General features: G+C 36.4%; 1 protein-coding gene across 2 annotated transcripts in view; it reads left to right on the top strand.

Annotated features, from left to right (window-relative positions):
* The first annotated feature begins 12,238 nt into the window (after nucleotides 1-12,238).
* The window catches only part of LOC114141995 (protein FAM19A1-like), a 37,843-nt gene continuing 30,592 nt past the window's right edge, over nucleotides 12,239-19,489 (top strand). The window contains exons 1-2 of one of the 2 annotated variants that reach the window (XM_028013108.1): nucleotides 12,239-13,472; nucleotides 14,365-14,509. In XM_028013108.1, coding sequence (XP_027868909.1) covers nucleotides 14,368-14,509 — 142 coding nt within the window. In that variant the 5' untranslated portion in view covers nucleotides 12,239-13,472; nucleotides 14,365-14,367. The remainder of the gene's footprint in view (nucleotides 13,473-14,364; nucleotides 14,510-19,489) is intronic. The other variant, XM_028013023.1, reaches the window with a different exon arrangement.

Here is a 19,489-nt window from a genome sequence, read left to right as displayed (position 1 = left end):
AGAAAATTGGACTAAGTCGGAATGAGAAAGTAGTGCCTCAAAAGAAAATCAGAAATTGGTGTTGGCCTGTAAAAGTCTGATCAGTGTATCTCTTCTGAAACTTTCGAAAACGTCTGAAGAAAAAGCAAAACACAAGCGAGCTTAGAACACATTTCCTCAGTTGTAAATTGCAAATAAAAGCAACACTGATACTCCTCAACTTCTCCAACTTTGATGGAAAGTTTAGCTTGTTCAGGGTAATATTCTATTATCGTATTTAAAAGTCCTCTGGAAATAGTCTAACATAAAGTGCAGAGAAAAAAAAAGAGGGACACACTCCTCATATTCACAGTATACTGTATAAGTTGTTTTGTGCTCCTGAGTTATGGCAATACCACACAATGGATGATAGGACCATGGACTTATCAATAATGCATAAGATAGTGAGAAAAATGACAGGCACTCTTGCTGGTAGGTTCTCTCCAGAAGCAAGCCATAAATTTGCAGGGCAATAATAATGACTCTTCTCAGGGAAATAAAGGCCACCCTCTGCTCCCCATAGTCATAAACCTGACTCACTCTTCCATTGGTTGGAAGAAAAATGCTTCCTCTCCCACCACACAGGAGTCATACACCGGAGGTACTTCAAACAGTCAACTTGATATGCAATCATCTCTCTTTACACAGGAAAGGATACAATTTCAGTTTTTATATGAGCTATTTTCCTATTATGCTTGTGGAGGTGCGGAAAAAATTGTGAGCACAGTAATAGTGAAATAAAGCCCAGTTTAATAGTTTAGGCAGAAGTTTTTTTCTAATAATTCTTTTACCATCTTCAAAATGTCCAAACTGTGAAATTTTATTTTTCTTAATGCAGAATTGCAAAATAAGTAGCCTGTTTTTGTACAATACAAGTGCTGATCTCCAATTTGCAATAATCATGCCATTTTTTTTATGTCTTCATCATTCATACATGCTGGCTTAAATAATTACATTTTCACATTTTAAATGTAATTTTGTGAGCTTCAGTTATACATTTTCAAACTTATTGTTCTGTCAAACCAGGTTTAACAAATCTAAAGCACAAAGCAAATTAAGAAGTTTAACTTCTTATGGCGTTGGCTTATTTTTTTTTCTATCTGATTGAAGATCAGTCCTGAAGTTCTTGTTGCTACAGAATGGAAAAGTGTTAACACAACAGAAATATGTGAAATGACCATGAGCTTAGCAACACTGAATTGTAAGAAAATGTTACATAAACTGTCCTAGAAATATTTCCAACAAAGAATTAATGCTTTTTTCGTGGTAGATTTCTCTGATTAAATGAGACTAAAGGCAAATGAAAGTTTCAAAGGAAGGAAAAAATCCTAAAGAAATGATAAATGTTCAATCGCTTCCCATATGGATCCACTATACATTTAGAATATTTCTTTCTTTAGTATGATGAATGTTGGTTCATTCACAGTTAATTTAATTGAAACAAAAAATAAATCCAATAAAATGGGTAACTGATTAGATGAATTATGGGACAAAGACAAATAAATGTTAAAATGTTCTTTATAATTTTGTGTTTTTTATCTTCTAAAGGTTCTGTATCCTGCCCAATTTCCAGTTATTGTGCATTTGAATCGACTTATTAAAGAGATCAAATTCAATCGGTATAAATAATAAAATCGGTAAAGCTATGTACAACCTTCTGATAGTGATGACATTCATTGGAGTCATATAACCACATCACTTAAAATAGACTATACTTAGATTTCTGTACACTCTGAAGCAGAGTGTACAGAAGATTTACACTGTGTTGCAGTTATGCAAATAGTTTTGTAGAAAGCTCCTATTGAGTCTGTTTCTTACCTAGGAGGTTTGGGCATTAAATGACTAATACTACAAAAGTACAAAATTTCATCAAAGCAAACTGACCAACACCTAAATAATTGTGAAAAATAGAATACCCTTTGCCTCAGGTATATTTCCACTAGCATTTTTGGTTAAGTCAAATTTATGCAACAAAGATAATTGTTTAAGTGAAAAACACATCCATGATTGCATTCAGACTTTTTCAGAGTAATCTACACTTTTCCAGAAAATCTTTTCAATTCTTTGATATTAGGAAGTAATGTAATACAAAAACATTACCAGTTGAGTAATTTGGCTTTTTTTTATAGCTGTAAAACAACCTCTCTGACAAAGCAGTTATTACACACTGTGATGTGAGATGGAGCTGAAGCAGAGGAGTAAATTGAAAAGGAAGGAAGACTCAAAAGTTCCAACACCACCAATAATTTAAACTTTATTTGAGTTAGACTCATGAATAAAACTCTTCTTGTGTTCCATGTCCAAAAATGAATTCTATTGCCTTCACCAAAAGGGTTTCTTTTTTAAGCCAACTGCTGCCGGTGAGGTTATTCCAGCTGTTCAAGTCATATTCGGTCAGCAGTGGCCCAGAACAAATACTCTGGGAGGGAGAGTGCCAGGGCAGGAATCCATAATCAACTTCAGTGAGCTGCTTTTAGAGTGCAAACAGCAGGTATCAAACAGTTTAGGGTCCATTTGTTGTGCTGAGTGCTTTCCACAAAAGGTTGCAGGAGACACTCTGACCTTGTCACAAGGTTACGCTGAAGATTTTTGCTGAAAATCCCTTTCAGGTTGAACAGGAGAGCAGATCAGATGTGTCTTTTCTTGCAGTTGTTCCAACAGCAAGCAAATATCACAGATTAGCACATGGGTCAAGTTTCAAAAGCATTAAACTGCAGGTTAATCTTATTAAATACACATATTATCATAGACTTAAACCGAAAAGTAGAACCCATATATTATATTTTCATACACAGAATGATATATTAATTTATTAATTAAAAATCTCCAAAAAGCTTTTTAGCAGAGGGAAGCATGAAGTGCTCTAAGATTTTGTGATAGATGACTGCGCTGACTTTGGATTTATTAAAACACAGTGGACCAGAAACAGCACCAGACATGGTAACCCAAATCACCACTGACTCTGTGGAAAGTTTCCGTGTCTTGTCCCTCTTCCTGCAGACTCTGGTGCTACAATTCAATTTAGCTAATTTAACAAAAATGCCTTTTCACAACAAATGTCGTCTCAAGGCACTTTACAAGAAAGAAATCATTTCAATTTAACTACAAATGCACTGCAAGTGATCCTGGTTGTAAAACAGTGTGATGAACTCAGTTTATTATTCAAATTAGCTGTAAAACGTTTTCTGTATAAGGAAACCCAGCATCATTCATTCCTCTTCCTGGACGAGCTTGTAGTGACAGTAGGCAATCGATTGCATTGTGTTGTTGACTTTACACAATCCCTCATATCGAGCATGGATGTATCGACAGTGGAGTGGAAAAACTCTCTTTTAGCAGGCAGAAAGCCTCAGCACAACCTGACTCAGTAAAAGCAGCTGTCTGCCATGACCGACTGGAGGTTTGAGAAATCAACAGATACACAAATAAAAGAAAGAGAAGAGCTAACAATAAATTCCACATGTAATTCCATGTTCTTTTCAGCTGGTCTTTCACCGCATTTAACACATTGTCATTTCCGGAACAGGGGTGAATTATTATGTACGTTGTCATTCAGGCGTTGATGTAAATGTTTGGAGGGGAAAATGCAGTTTCCTTCTCTGGAGACAACTTACAGGAAGACTGACAATTTCAATTACATCAGCAGCCACAATTTTGTCCTGATGCATGATATGATTGAGCCAGTGTGACTTCAATGTGCCATGTCAAGCACATGAACCAAGGTGGATACAATAAAGCCTCTGAAAATGATTGACTGTGACTTTGGGGAGAAAATGTCCTCTTGCAAGATTTTAGATTTCATTTTGAAATCCCTCAGGACGCTGTAGCCTCCCCTCCCAGTGCTTCACCAGAACATGATTTTTAAAAAAAAGACTTACAAGTTGTACATACAAGAAAAGAAAATTTCAACTCAGTTGTTAGCACACCTGTGCATTCCATGCTGATAACTGCGGACTGCTGATTACATTTTTAAGGGAGCTTATAGAGAGGCCTGCTATTGTACTTGTGTTTTTCTTCACCTGGACTTCACATCTGAGAGCAGATTGTTACAATAGCAAATCTCATGAGACACTTACTGGATTGGAACGGTGCAGCCAAGAGCCAGAAGGCAACCGCATCTGCTCTCTCTGGAGACTGCCATCAACAGTTTGGGCTAAAAGTATGGCCACTTATGTTGAAATATCTACATGTTAACTCTATTATTTTAGCCTGAGTCTGCAGAACTGTAGCTACTTTTTTTTTTAGCAAGATGTTGATAATGTGCATGCAATGACATTTGATTTAATGCAAGCATCTAATAGAGCAGCTTCAAGTAAATGTCACTCAGACTGAGGAAATAATGAGTGCAAAAGGCATTTGTTTTTCCAGCCTTTAATCAAAGCCAAAAACATCACAGAAAAAAAAAAGGCCTGCTTTACGCCGGTGGACTGTTTTTTCTTTTTTATTCTGTTTTTCACCTGAGCTCTCTCATATAGCACCTCAGGTTTGCATCTGGGAAGTTAATGAGTTGTTTCGCCTCAGAGCAATATGCTTCAGTGTTACCGAAGATATAACAACAACAAAAATATCCTTAAAAGAATCTATTAAATGCTCAAATCAACTGATGTATAAGGAAAGATTCCCAATTTCCATTAAACACGATTAGCTCTGCAAACTCATACAAAAGAAAAAGAAGAAGAAATCCCACTCTTGACTTCAGTTATTTTAATAGCAGTCTTGGCTGCTTCCAGCCTCTGAGACATTAATACTCCACTGAATAAGATTCAAAGGCCAGATTCTCACACAAGCTTCTGTAAAGATAATCTTATTTCCTACTTCGCTGAACTTGAGAGTTACTCCAGTAGATAAAACAGACACCAACCGTTTCCCATTGACCTTTCCAGGGAGGAGCAGAGAACGCTTCGGAAAACAACAACACTCAATGAAAATGCAAATGAATCATTTGAAAAGCATTTCTCACTGTTTTACTGTTCGACATTTACTGACAGTGATTTATTGATCTTCAGGGGAAAGGATTTTAAGTTGTTAAATCAACAGCAAGATAATTTTTCCCTCTATCATCAAATCTGAAATCATTTGCACACCACTCGTCTTTCTGGTGTCAAAGCTCAGAAATAAACAGATGGATTTCTGTGGCACTATAGCAGGAATGCCTGTGGAAGTACGGGACTTTTATCTGTAAGAATCTCCACTCCCAACTGCGTGTGATACATGACATGATCTTCAATATGGCATCTTCTCCATGTCTGATAGAAATCGCCCCCCCTGGGCATTGTGTCATTGTAATCAGCAGCAATATCATCACTAAATGTCACTAAATGTTTTTGGGGTTTTTTTCAGGCAGCTCAACATTTTTTGAGATTCCTCTTTCGACAAGGGCAGCTACGGCTGAGGGGTAGGCTGCACAGGAAACTTCTCCAGTTTCTCAACTAGCTCTCCCAGTCTGAGCAAAACACAAAAAAATATTGACATTTTTGCTCTGCCTGGCCACCCTCCAGACACAGCAGCTATAAACACCTCCTCCTGCATGCCACTGGGAACAGGTATTTGACATGGAATCAGACAGGCGTTAAAACAAAATCTATAAAGCTGCCATTATTTGTAAGATGTGCTACTTTAACCATGCCTCTCTGCAAGCATGAAAAGCATATTACTTTGGAATATGTCTTCACAGAATCTCATCTCTGTTGTGTATGTAGCATCCAGACTGAAAGCCCATGGGACCTAACGGGCTGTCTCCTCCCCGGTCAAATCTGTACACACTATTTTAGGTCTAAGAGACAATTCTTGTGATCTTTACAGACGAAATTGTCCGTTTTTCTCAGGGTTACTTCTTGAAGCGTAACCGTCAGAGCCGTTCATGGAGAGGTCCATTGAATCAGTCGTGCATGAACCTTCTTAAGACAGAAGCTAGTTGTCTGCGGGCCAGAAAATAAAACTTGATTGGTGTGATGCACAACAAAATAATATATATTTTTGTTATGGTTAATTTGCTTAATTTCACATTAAAGAACCTTACACAAAATCACTTTTCTGCCATGGCCTTTGCAGTCCATAGGTCAAATTAACCAAAAACAAAAACCAAAAAAAAATGTATCCAAAGGCCTTGCCAGGTTTTATTATTACTTTGTTATGTTTCAAATCATTTGATTCTGGAGAAAAGATTTAGACAAAAAAAGTAGTCCTTATTCCGTTATATCCCATGCAGAACACAACACCTTTCTATCAAACTCTGGTTTCCAAGTGTTAATTAACTTCCTCCTGAAAATAGTATCTGGGATCTGCACCTTTTATTGTGTTTCAGGTGACACATGCAGAGATCAGAACCAGGTTAGGGAATATATTAATTCTTTAAAGTTTAATAGCAAAATTGGGAGATGTTTTTAGGTGCTTTCGGTAGGAATCAGTGAAATTTAAAGTACTTGTGCAAAGAAAAATATCCCTTTTGAAAAAGAAATGAGATAATCTATGGGGTCAATTTGTCATGTTTCATACTTTTAGATACATAAGGAGAGCTCCAAATATTCACAGCATAACAGCATATTTTGTAAGATATTTTGAATATCCTACAAAATATTCCTTCTGCCTTGGAAATATGCCTCCTTCCTCTCAAAGCAATGTTTATTCTCACATTTTAATGCAGTTTACACAATTTTACTCTGGTCCTGTTTGAATCATAATTCGTAAGCTTAATCTTTCTGTGTCTAAAACAGCTCATAATTTTATAGAAACTACGTAACTAGTTTATTTTGAAATAGTTACTGTATATTACTATTGTTTGTGTCAAAATCTAGCTTTGACCTTTCTTTCAAGTTTGATTTTATTTTATTTGTATCTACTGTACACTAGGAAGTTTAAATTAGTAAAATCTTCTCACGGTGAGAATGCACCTGATTTCAACATGAAAAATATATTTTAGTCAATCTTTATTAAGCTTAAGAAAACCTTAGAAAGAGAACAAATTTACTTCAGTTTATTTCTGTCTTCATTATCGTTATTAAGGTGTTGCCATATTAGGTCATTTCTTTGTTTATTCTTGCTGCTTTATGTTCTTTGTATATTTGGATTTATTTTTCTTAGATTACAGTCAACCCTTTTTGTTCTTTTCTCGTTTCAAGATCCTTGGATCTTAGTTCACATCCCTTTGTGTTAATGAGTTTCTTCCCTCAGTTTCACTGCATTCTCCTGCCACATATGTACCACATTTGCTCCCATTAATCCGTCTGGTTCGTCAGTATTTATGCTTTTGATTTTTTAATTGTCCATTACTGGATTCCTCTCTTCTGCCGCCTGTTTATTCATTCCATAATACAAGCTTCATTTACTCTGTTCATAGATTTGTAAGTTGGAATTTTTACTGATCAAAAACTTTAGTTGCTAAACTACTGACCTCTGTGTTTTATTAGCAGGGCTAGAATGCCGCCATTAAAACCTTCAATATCTGAAATTGTTTAACTTAATTTGTGGTTTAGTCTCTGTATGTTTGTGTGGGGCTTTGTCCTTTTAGGAAGAAATAGGACACCCCTTTGTTACATAAGTTACAGTCAATTGTTCTTTTTTTTATAAAAATGTACCATGCAAAGTAGATTCATTTAGGTATAAGCAATTATGAGTGAAGTTATGAGATTATTTATAAAAGGAAAGCTCAAGGGGAAACAGAATTTTTATTCTTAAACACTCAATAAATACATCAGCAAATGACAATTGGAAAAAGCAAGACTTAATCTGTTCATGAAAGATGAGTCCTACAGTTTCACAGAACTGAAAACCTTTTCAGTAAGAAATACTGAAAATCTCAGAGATAAACTAACACTCTTAGATGCCTTTAAAAAGTAGAAATGCTGTCATACATTTTCAAAAATAATATTATAAAATAATGTAAATAATACACAATTTTATCATTTTTATTTCACCTAATGATTCAATTTGATTTTGATCCTTCAGTTGTCAGTTCAGTCTTTCTTTTGTGGCGGAGTATTAAGGCCATTGTAGATGGCAAACAACAAAAAAATCAACACCCCCCATCCCCAAAACAAAATTATTCAATTTCATATCTTTACAAGAAAAACTTGAACATTTTCTGATGTTGAAAAGTTATAAATTTGCATGAAAATTTTTTACAGTGTTCCATTATAAAGGCATATATTTTCTGACATGGCAAAATCCGAAATTTGTAAGAAAGAAACTCACATTTATTGAAAAAATCTCAGAAACTTACCTAAATTATAGTCAGACATTCATAGAAATAATATGCTTTTGTAAATATCCAAATTTATTCTAGTAAATATGTGAGGTTTCTTTTCCAAAAATTTGCTCTTCCTTGGCCAATTGCTTCCCACTTATCTACAGTGGCTCTATATTGTATTCTTAAGTTTTCTCTCTGTTGCACCCTTTTTATTACAGTTTATGTCATAACCCCTTTCCCAGCTAAATAGTTGTAAATGAATTTAAGTGCTTTTAGAAAAGGGTAACGGTCCATATTTTCAGTAACATCAAACACAAGATAACTACTCAATTTTTAGTAGAGAAGAAAAGGTTATAGTTTGGCACAGAGAGTATATCCAATTATTCTTCAGTCAGAATAGAGTAAAAATCTCATAAACTTCAGTCTGGCTCGTACAGGAATGAGCTACAATTGAGCTACCTTTCATTGACCTGCATGTTTCTGTATCAGTACATTGTTAGTCTGAGATGCTAACGTAAACAATGCTTCATATCAAACACCAAAGCTTGTTTTTGTGATGTCTAATATCCTTGAATCCAAGGGTTCCAGCATATTTGAACTGTTTATATGGAGTTAAACTTCTTTGGGAAAATATCCAGTAAAATTATCTAACTCCTTTTCTAGGCTCCCCTAATATCACAAGATTCTGTCCTGTTTGGCTATTTCTAAAGTCTGGGCCAGTTTTATGAGGGCATTCAGACATAGCTGTTAAAATTCAAAACAAAACCCCCTTTTTGTACATCACAACATGTTCTTTTCTTTGATTGCAGTTTTATCTCAGATCACTTGTACACTAATTAAGCATCCTAAAGTGAGTCTCCACCGTGGCTCCAAGGACTTTCCACTGCAGGTAATACTTGCTGGTTGGAGGTCAGAGTTAAATCATGTCTGAAAGTCTTCATGTCTTTTAAATGTTCAGATATTAGGTGAGAAAACAGCAAAACTGAATGCTTAATTAGGTGCTTAATTTGCTGGAATCAAATCTTACAGACATTATTTATTAAGTTGGTGCTTCATGGTATGAGTAAAAAAAAAGCCTATGAATATCTCAATGTTCCCTTTTTGGTTTGTTCTCATCAAAAAGTTACAATGGAGCCAACAGACCCAAAGTCATTTCCACTAACATTTAATTTACTTCTCAAACTAGAGTTGTTTTTTTTTTTTGCCTAAACGAAATCTTCCATTTTTTTGTTTTTGTTTTTGATTTTGTGTCTACATTGATAAAAAAAAAATTTCCAGATGCATATAAAAATCAAGAAATGTTATGCTTTGTAATAACTGTGTCTTTAATCAGTAATCTTAAGTTCTTTGATATTTGTTACTTTTTCATTAAAAATGGTTAGAAAGTTGGATACACTCTCCAAATGTTTTACATCAAGTCCATTTACAATTTTTGTTTCAGAAAAAAAAAAGAAGTTATTTCCCATTTATTTAAGACTTTCTGTTCCTTCATTCTCACATAAAAAAGCATTGAGACAAAGGAGAATTGCAAGGACACTTCAACATGGGACTGGACTGGGGAACAAACCCATATCTTACAGCACTTGGTATTCCCAGTGAGATGTCTACCGAGTTCTAACTCGTCCCTACCCTGCTCAGCTTCCGAGATCAGACGAGAGCATTGATGATCTGGATAGTTTAGCTGCGGGCAAATATTTTACTCTTTGGCTGTTGGGGTGCTTCTCCACCTTTAGCTAGGCTTCACAATTACTGTAGGTTCTGTTATCCATGTTTTATTTTTGGAACATCCTTTCTCATCCCCAATGGAACTTGAACACATCCTTATCATCAATAATCATAAAACTAAGGTTGTTTTTGATTTCATTTATCTCTGTTTGCAGCAGAGTAAATGTTGTCTTTTGAGTTTCAAGAATTTCCTAGCTGACTCTCATTAGACTCAAATAAGGTGACAAAATGAAAAAACACCACATCTACATGGGACAATGTGTTCTGTTAACAATTAAAAACCACACAGTCTCTGAAAAGAAACCCTCTCAAAAACAACTCTGCAGTTTGTTATTTGGCTTCCTTTGGTACAGTTTGTCCCCGTCCCTTCTACAATGTTGCCAAATTCCTCAAACATTAATGCAGCATTGTAAAATAGCTTCTCTGTGGGTATTCTTCACTCCTTCCTGAACTGGGGATGCACTCTGTCTTCCCTAGCAAGCATCAAAATAAATTGTCAAGTATTTACGCCGTAGAGATTGCAGTGTGAGCTGTGGGCCTTGGGCATGTTCTGCATGCCAGTGATAAAAAAAAGATCACAATTCAAAACAAGAGCTCAGAATGCAGTAAAGGTGACAGAGAACAGGGCAGATGGAGCTGTTTCCTCACTCATACAGTATAGTGCTTATTTACTCTGAATAACAACACTTACCGCCCTCCCTTTTATAGGCTCATCATTAAGTTTCCTTCTTGAACAGGAGAATGTCCCCAGATGCAGGTGCATATTACCTTCCATTGAATAGACTATTGTTTCTGCATAAAGTTAGCTTACAGTTTTTCTTTTCACTCATTTCACCCAAATGTGTCTCACTTTTATTGAGTACAGCTTTTACTTTGTCTTAATCGTCTTATTTTGGTATGTATGTATTATGATTTACTTCATAAATTCAAAACTCACCCAAAGTGGAAACAAGAATGTTACATATTCCATGAGTAAAAAAAGGTTGACAAGATTTTTTTCTTGTAATACATTATGTATTTTCCAGCCACACGGTGCCATTTTATAGCACAATCAAGCAACTATGTTACCTTCAGTTGTTATAAGTCGTTATATAATGCTGTAAAATTTATTTTAAGTTATGTTCAACATAACTTTAAATACATTTTGCAATTTGATGCCTTGAAATTGGCCTCTGTGTATTAAAGAAACTGCTCTTTCCAACGCTTCGCGTTCAGCATTTTTTTCTATTATGCCATGTGCAACCATTCAAGCATTGGACTGAGAAGTGTTCTCAGTCCAACACTTCTCAGAGCATTGAACTGAGAAGTACTTCATATGATAAAATCAGCAGACTTGCAAATCCACCAAATTTCTGCTGCCGATAGTCTAGGGGAACTGAGGCTGGAGACTGCAGCTCCAAGGAAGAGCCTTGTGGAAATAGGAGGCACTTTGAAAGCGCAAGTGTTTAGATAACCCCGATGACTACCATCAGACACTAAAGGTGCAGTATTATGTAAAAAAACAAATTTAGCTTTACATCTTTTTATAATGTTATTCCCTAATCAAAAAAACATTCCTGCACTCAAGTTGAGTTTATATTTATAGCACATTTCAGTGACAAGGCAATTGAAAGCATCTTACACCATAAAAACATCACATAGTCATCAAATATGAAACAAGTAATAAACATTACATTTAGTCAAATTCCATCATGAGACTCATTAAGTGTACGCTAAATTTGTTGATTAAATTTTCAGTTACTGCTAATCAAAGCCTACTCTGAATAGACTTGATTTAAAGGAACTTAGTGTTTCAGCTATTTTGCAGTTTTCTGGAAGTCTGTTCCAGATTTGTGGTGCATAGAAACTGAATGCTGCTTCTTCATGTTTGGTTCTGGTTCTGGGGATGCTTAGCAGACCAGAACCAGAAGACCTGAGTGGTCTGGAAGGTTGATACAACAACAACGTTTCTTAAAAGTATTTTAGGGCTAAGCAATTCAGTGACTTGTAAACTAACATAAGTACAGTATTTACAGTGTATTCTCTGAGGTACAGGGAGTCAGTGTGAGGGTCTTAAAAGTGAAGTGATGTGGTTTTAGGTTTTAGTGAGATCACTGGTAAAAATGTTGCTAAAGGGTTAATAGAGGAGCGATGTTGTGATGACACCCTGAAGGCAGAAAGCAGGACTTTCTTAAAAAGACAGAGACTTAATTTCAAGGTGTTAAGTTACTAAGCCAAATTTCTTTTAAGTCATATTTGATATATACAACAATTTTATAACTGAAGACATATTTTCTTGATTGCTATTAAATTATTACATGTGGCTAGAAAACACATAATACACCCTCTTTAAGGGAGAAAATAAATATTAAATATTAAAGCGTGCTTTGTAAATGTGCACGCTTGCTTGTTATGTGGCTTGTATTTTCAGAGAATATGGTGCAACAGCTTTATTATCCATATTTGAAGTCTCCCAAATTTATTAGGGAAATATACAATGGTCTGATGAAGGCAATGGTTCTACTCATTTTAAAAATTATACAAAGATAAAAGATTGTTTTCTACAATAACAATGCTGTACATCACCAAAAGAACACCATCAAGTTCCATGGTAGTGGAAGCATTATGCTTTGGGGTGGATTTTCTTTAGCTGAAATTGTTAACCTTGGTCACAAAGTAAAATTATTAGTAGTTTCAAATACCAGTCTTGCCTCAAAATCTTATTATGAACAAAAATCGAGACATTTCATCATGGGTGAGAAGATTTTTTTTATATACACTGCAAAAGTAAACTGAAGGATTAAACAACCCTTTTTCTCTCTAGTAATCCTTCAGAGTTTTTTGGAAATACTTAAAGATACTTTGTGCATTTCACCAATGTGGGGCAATAGAAAACTCACACAAAAAAGCCGATAGGACAATCCATAAAAAGATGAGCAGCCCCAGGAGAAATGGCAGTTCTAAATGTAAATAATTGTTAATCATGTGGTCACAGCAGTGTGAGTGGTGCCAGCTTTCCTGATTTGCAATTGTCAGAAGCATATGATCTGATGGAGTCCCACTATGCCATCTAATCCAGAGGCAGTCTGGCTTTAAGACATGTGATACAGTTTTTACACTCAGCCAAGCTGCACGGGAACATTTGTCTCTCAGTGCTCGCTGAGTGAGGAGGGACTCAGCGAGAGCCGCTGCTCGGAGGCTGCCTCTCACTGGAAGGATGCGGACGCTGGAAGAAAAGATTCCAACACAGTTAATTAAGGAGCGCTCCACACGTGCTTGTAAAATGCGAGAGGGTAAATGAATTCAGTCACTGGGAGCAGCTCCTCAAGGTGAAGAATTGAAAAGCTTTAAATTACTCTTTTTTCCCCCCCTGACACCGGCTTGACGGTTATTTCTGAATCACTGGACTGTTGCTATCAAAGTGTGGAGCGGGGAGGCAGAGTCAGTGGAGTTCCCTCCTCCAGCCAAATTCAGAGTTCCTAGATGGGATCAACATAACCGGGAAAATGGATGGATTTACAGAAAACTGTTGAGATTTTTGCACACTATTTGTTGGGTTGCACAGGTAAGAGCCTTTATTTAGTAGTTTTTGCTTGAAAAACATAAAAACCTGAAATTGGCAAGATATATTTTTGAGTAATGCCTCTTTATTTTAAGAATTTACAGTTTAAAAATTGCATTATATGTCCTATGAGAACAAAGACGTTTGAAAAGTGAAAAGATGTACAAAAATAAAGTGGTTAAGTACAAGTAATTTAATAAAAGTGGTTTAATAAAAGTTTTATTGTCAGTAAAATGCAGCATCATAAAAGAATTTTGACTGTAAAAACCCAATTTTCTTTGATAAAAATAAGTGCTTTTATAAAAGAATGTACAAAACTACATCTTACCGATGAGAAACAGTCAAGTATCATGCTTATGCGTCCAGAACCATTCCTCCGGATAATTTTTTTTTGTTATAACTCAAGAGCATGGTGAAACATTACAAGCCTTTTTGATTCCTGTTAACACCCTGTCACTGTCACATTATTCTGGCAGCGAGAGAAAAGGCTCTGCAGCTGGCTTCTTGCAAAATCTTATCTTTCTTTAAGTTTCTTTTTTTTTAGTTGTGAGGCAGAGGAGCACAGCTCAGGAGTTGAAGGAAGTCAGCCTGTCAGGGGAAATCTGTGCTGCATGGTAAAAAAAGTCCTCAGGGATCACACTACATTTGCTGTGCTGTGGCTTGCGGACAAGACAGGGCAAACTGGGAAGAAAAAGGGAAGAACTCATACTTATATAATCCTAATCATACATCTGGATGACTAAGAAAAAAAAATCCACTGTGGGGGGCACTGAGGCCAATCACAGGAAAAAAAAAAGTGGCAAGTGAGTGTGATTTGTGTTTGTGTTGAGCGCAGGATGTCTCAGGTAGGGAACACGATGTCTGCTGTGTTGATTCCACCTCTGCTGTTTCTCAGCAGATGTGTCCTGTCATGTCCTGGCTGCTCTGCCTGTGCCTCTGGGTCAGCATAACGGCCATCCAGCTGTGTCAGGCCACCTTCTACGACACCATCCAGCAGCATCCTGGGACGAGGCCCGGCCGGACCACAATTCACACGATCGGTGAGTCTTTATGTGCTTTCTCCTTTGCTCTGGTTGTTAAAACGTGTATTGTCATTTTCCTATTATCTCTTTCAATTCATGTGGATTTCTTATGTGTTTAAGTAGAAAGCGGCAAGCCTAATTTTTTGCTATAACTCATAAAGTTATCGGCGTTATTCATTGTGCTTGACAAGATACAAACGTTGAATTTTAACTTTTGCCTGAAGCAAATAGCTTCCTATTTAGAGAAGTATTGTTCAAAAAACATGTGTGGGTCTAAATGTAAGGAAATGAAGAGGATCTTTTGGAGTATTGATACCAGTCTTATCTTCACAGTGTATGTTGCTTTTCTTTGATGTCCTTGCATTCTGAGTAGTGCATGTACACTGGAATAAATTGTGGGTCATTGGAAGTGTCCAATGACATCAGAGTCTCATTTATATAACTTTTCTATATAAATGAGATTTCAATGAGATTCAATTTCTGACCACCAGAAATTGAATTTCAATGATTCATAGAGCTACTTTCAATTTCAAGTGTCCAGCAACCCAAGTTGAATGTAGCATCTAGACTTTATACTGTGAGATTAAGTAACATTATTATTGAGTCATTATTGTGATATTTTAGTTGCAATTGTGTTGAAGGCAATAAAGCAAATCCTGGAAAGGCAGTAGGAGATGTTTTCCTATGCCAGTGAAATGAAAAGAAATGTGTAAAATTGTGACGGGGGTTTTACCGAGACTCTTTGCTCTCCTACCTAATTTAGGCGGCCAGATGGATTTCATGAATTAGATCAAAATTATTCCAACTTTAGATATTTTAGAGCAGCTTCTTCATAATAACAAGCTGGTTTATCAAAAATAATAAGTTTTTCTCAACTTCCAAAAAGTTGTACTGTTTTTCTTATTTAAAAACCACCAAAGTTGAAACATGCAGCTGCTGCTTATTTCAACTTTACTGCAATGATATGTACTCCTTTGTTAAGTCACTGCCATGGTAACACCAAAGTGTGCTTTTGATTGGCTCAGTCCCAGACGACAAGTTCTCTTCCATTATCATTTGCTGCACATACAGAACCAAACTCTCAAGAAACTTTTTTTTTTTTTTATATAGGAATTTGTTCCTGTCCAATTAAGAATCAGGGTTGATAAACCTATTTGGACTGCAGCTGCATAAATATTTGTTTGCATCATACTTCAGGCCAGGCTGTCTGTGTTAGACTAAAGCTGTGAGACATCATTATATATCTTCTAACCATCTTTGAAATGTGCTTTGCTTCCTGCAATAACTTTTTGAGCGTGCCCTCATTACATTAATAGCCCAGTTCTGAATCCAGAGTGAAACTGAATCCAGACGTTGAAACCTAGAGCAAAAGAGACTGATCAACATCTTAATAACCAGTTTGGTTGAGTTATGAAGAATCATATATTTAAAAGTAGTTGATATTGGCTATACATTTTTACACTTGGGATTTTCATTAAGATTTGCATCAGATAGCTGGAGAATTTCTATTCAGAAGATCACACAGATAGACAATGAATTCCCCTGTGCTTTCCTTCTTGAGCTATCACAGTTGATATTCATGCTAGACTGCTCTCTCTCAATTTGATCTGTGCGATTATGCTCCCTGTGAAATTGCACTGAATGAAAAATGACCAAAGGATTGCAGACAAACTTTTGTTTTTCTTAGGCAGGGACGTGAGGCCCTCGTCATGGTAAATAATTATGAACAGCACTCGGCAGAGGAGACGAAGCTGGATGCTGTCAGAACTTCAAAGGCTGATGTAGCTTGCATATGTGTGTGTGCAGGTCCTCTGTTATTTTGCACCTCAAGCATATCAGCAAGAGGTCTGTTCAATACACTCAATATTGTGAGTCAGAAGACTTCCTGTTCCAACACCTTCATTTTATAACTGGCATAGATGTGTGTTGGGAGAAGAAAAACGTAGCGGGAGACACTCACAAATAGGATATCGCCTCAAAAGTGGTCTCCTGTCAACAAAGGCAAATTGAATTAATATTTCAAATGTGCATTCAGGTAAATCTTTGAGAAAAAAAAAAGCCTGTTCAATTTGAACAATTTGATTCCTTCAGGATCTTCAGTTACGGAAAGTGTAAATGCCATGTCATTCCATTTACCATACTCTTCACTCTTGGACAGATGAGATGCCAGCTTTATGAGAGGAGGATGGGGTGGCTGTCTGGATTGTTTCTGACACTGGGACATTTGTTCTGTGCCGTGTGTGTTGTGCGCCTGGTGGATTGGTGGGAGGATTGGGGTTGACGGGTCATGAATTGGTGGCAAGAAGGCCATTGGTTGCAGACCACTGGGCCAATCATTAAAGGCAGCAAAATGCCACAGGTTCACGGTGGCTGGTATTGCCAGAGGAAATCGAGATTACAGAGGGCGAGAGATCAGTCGTGTCCTTGCCAATAGAAATTTAGTTCCACAGGGAGATGTATCAAAGTCATTCATCTGTAGTGTTTGGGTGAACTACTAAATTGTGACAAGGTCTGTGAACCTTTTAAAAGCTTTGGAAATGATAATTATTTATAAGGAATATTTATTTTTATTATCTAGATATTCTCAGTCACATTTCTAATATAAATTTTGCTCTTACTGGATGCCGTTACAAGCAAAGTGTGCCGGGAAGTCCATTAGCTAGATGACCCTAGAGTAGGTGCTTGTGCATGCTCAGTGATTCGGACAAGGTGCCCTGCTTTTCACCCTGCAGCCTTGCTTACAGATTGCTGCCTGCCACTCTCTGTAAGCTTTGGGCTGTTTCTCTGCCTTCCTGGTGCAGCCAGTGTTGCTCTCTGTGGCATGATTCAGAAGGTGCTGTATTTATTCAGTGCAAAGAGCGTGAACAGTGCTCAAAAGAGAACAGATTGTGCGTGTCGGTGCACTCACAAAGTGGGTAGAGACGTTGCTTTTGGGGTCGCACATTTCTCGACCCTCAAACATGTGCAGAGGAAAACACAGATGGTCAATTTTTCCTGACTGAAGCACTGACTTAAAAAAAAAAAAGAATACACACAAAAACTCACTAGAAAGGTGATTTTAACCATAAACATGTCTGCTACAATCCAAAAATACGCTGTATGCAGAGTTGACAAATCACATTTTTATTTGTTAAGGAGGGACACATTCTTTACAAGTATAATTACAAATATTTCCTTTATGTGTAAGCAGCAGTGTTTTACCCAAAAAGAAACAAAGCTATTACTGATGCAGAGCATCATGTGTAGGTGTTGGGAGAAAGGACAACAACAATAGTGGCTGCCTGAGGTGGCCTTGCTCCTTTGTGAACTCCCATCCACCAACAGTTGGCTTTGTGGGGTCAAACTGTTCATAACTGAAAGGTCACTGATTCACAGCTCAGTGCATTTTACCTCCCACCTTGCAGTAGCTGTAAAAAAGTATAGCTTAGAATGAACATTCATAACAAGATGAAAAATGCAGAGCTCTAGACCCGAGGAAGCAAGCTGGCAAACCCCCAAGTGTGCATCATTTTAAGGTTTAATTCACGGACACTTGAATCACATCCATTTAATTTTGTAACTATTGTTATAAAGTTTCGTTCATGATTGTTGAAGTGTTCTGTTAAAAAATTATACAATGAAACCAAATATTTGCATAAACTACATAAAAAGAGAGACAGGTATTTTTTTCTCATTTTCTGACTTTAAGTGAGACTAAACTTCTCCTGTTTTTATTTTAGGTGGGATAACAGAACAATTTCTGTTTCTTAAATAACAGATGAATAAGAGAGAGAATTCTTATTGTTTCTTTAAAATACTTTTTCATACTTTAAACAATTTAAAGCCCAGATGATGAGATTAATGCTTTCTGAGCTTCTGATCTAAACAAAGGCACATCTATTAGCCACATTCAGCCACAGATTATGACCTCAGGAAAAACATGATACCGTTTTAAAGATTTATGTGCATAAACCACTGTGGTGCTTTTCAATTTGAGTTCAGGTTGAACTCAAATTCATTGGAGGTTAGCTGTCAGCTTCAACCCCCAAGACCAACTAATTTGGTTTCATAATAATTGAAGACACTAAGCTACAGCATGCTAACTGTTTATAACATAATCAATCTTTGGTAATCTTACAAACGTTTTTTTAAAAAAAATCATATTCTATTATGCAATTTATCTAATAAACTGTGTATTATAATACCATAGTTTATTTGTGCCTGCAGAGAAAATCCCTAGAGATGCACTGAAAACCTGGCCAGTGCCTGAAGTCACCTGACTCTCTGCATGACAGGTGAATGTCTGTCAAAAATAATAAAAAAAACTTCAATCTTTTTCTGATCGGTGAAGGTATTATACTGAGCCTAAGCAATGGTAGGTGGTACTGTCAAGAAAACCTTTTGGGATAAACACTCATTCAGGCCACAAGAGAGCAAGAGGGAGTAAGACTTTCAGCAGGTAACAGCAAGGATGAAAAGCAAAGTTACTCTGTTTTCACCCTTTGAGCTTTTAAAATCTGTTATGGAAAATGCAGGATTTTGAACGTTGGCAGCCCTTCTGCAGCTCAGAACAGAATAAAGTTAAACAGTTTGTAGAATATGCATTTGTAAATACCTTTTTATGTAATGCTAGCAACACTAACCTTTGTAAAGGCAATTAGATGCTAAATTGAGTTTTAAAACGTATACTCCATACTCATGTTGTGTGTTTCAAACAGTAAAATGAATGTTTTATAAAACAGAAAAAAAATATACAGTATATATGAAAATTTATTGATGTGCATAACATAGTTTTAAACAGAAATTGGAATAATCAGAAGTCAGTTTTGGCAAGTAAGAGCTTCACAAAACCAGTGCAGAACCATTTCAAAATCTGATTGGTGCATCTTTAAAAACCACTCATGTACCTCTTTCTGAATCGGGACATGTTTTTCATCTGTACGCCAACAAAAGAACCACTCACTGGTAAACCTCACACTGAAACAAACATGAAAAATGGATTTTCAGCTGTCACAAACA

Source organism: Xiphophorus couchianus, chromosome 1 (assembly GCF_001444195.1).
Source record: "Xiphophorus couchianus chromosome 1, X_couchianus-1.0, whole genome shotgun sequence".
NCBI classification, from domain to species: domain Eukaryota; kingdom Metazoa; phylum Chordata; class Actinopteri; order Cyprinodontiformes; family Poeciliidae; genus Xiphophorus; species Xiphophorus couchianus.
This window is presented reverse-complemented; position numbering and strand designations above follow the sequence as displayed.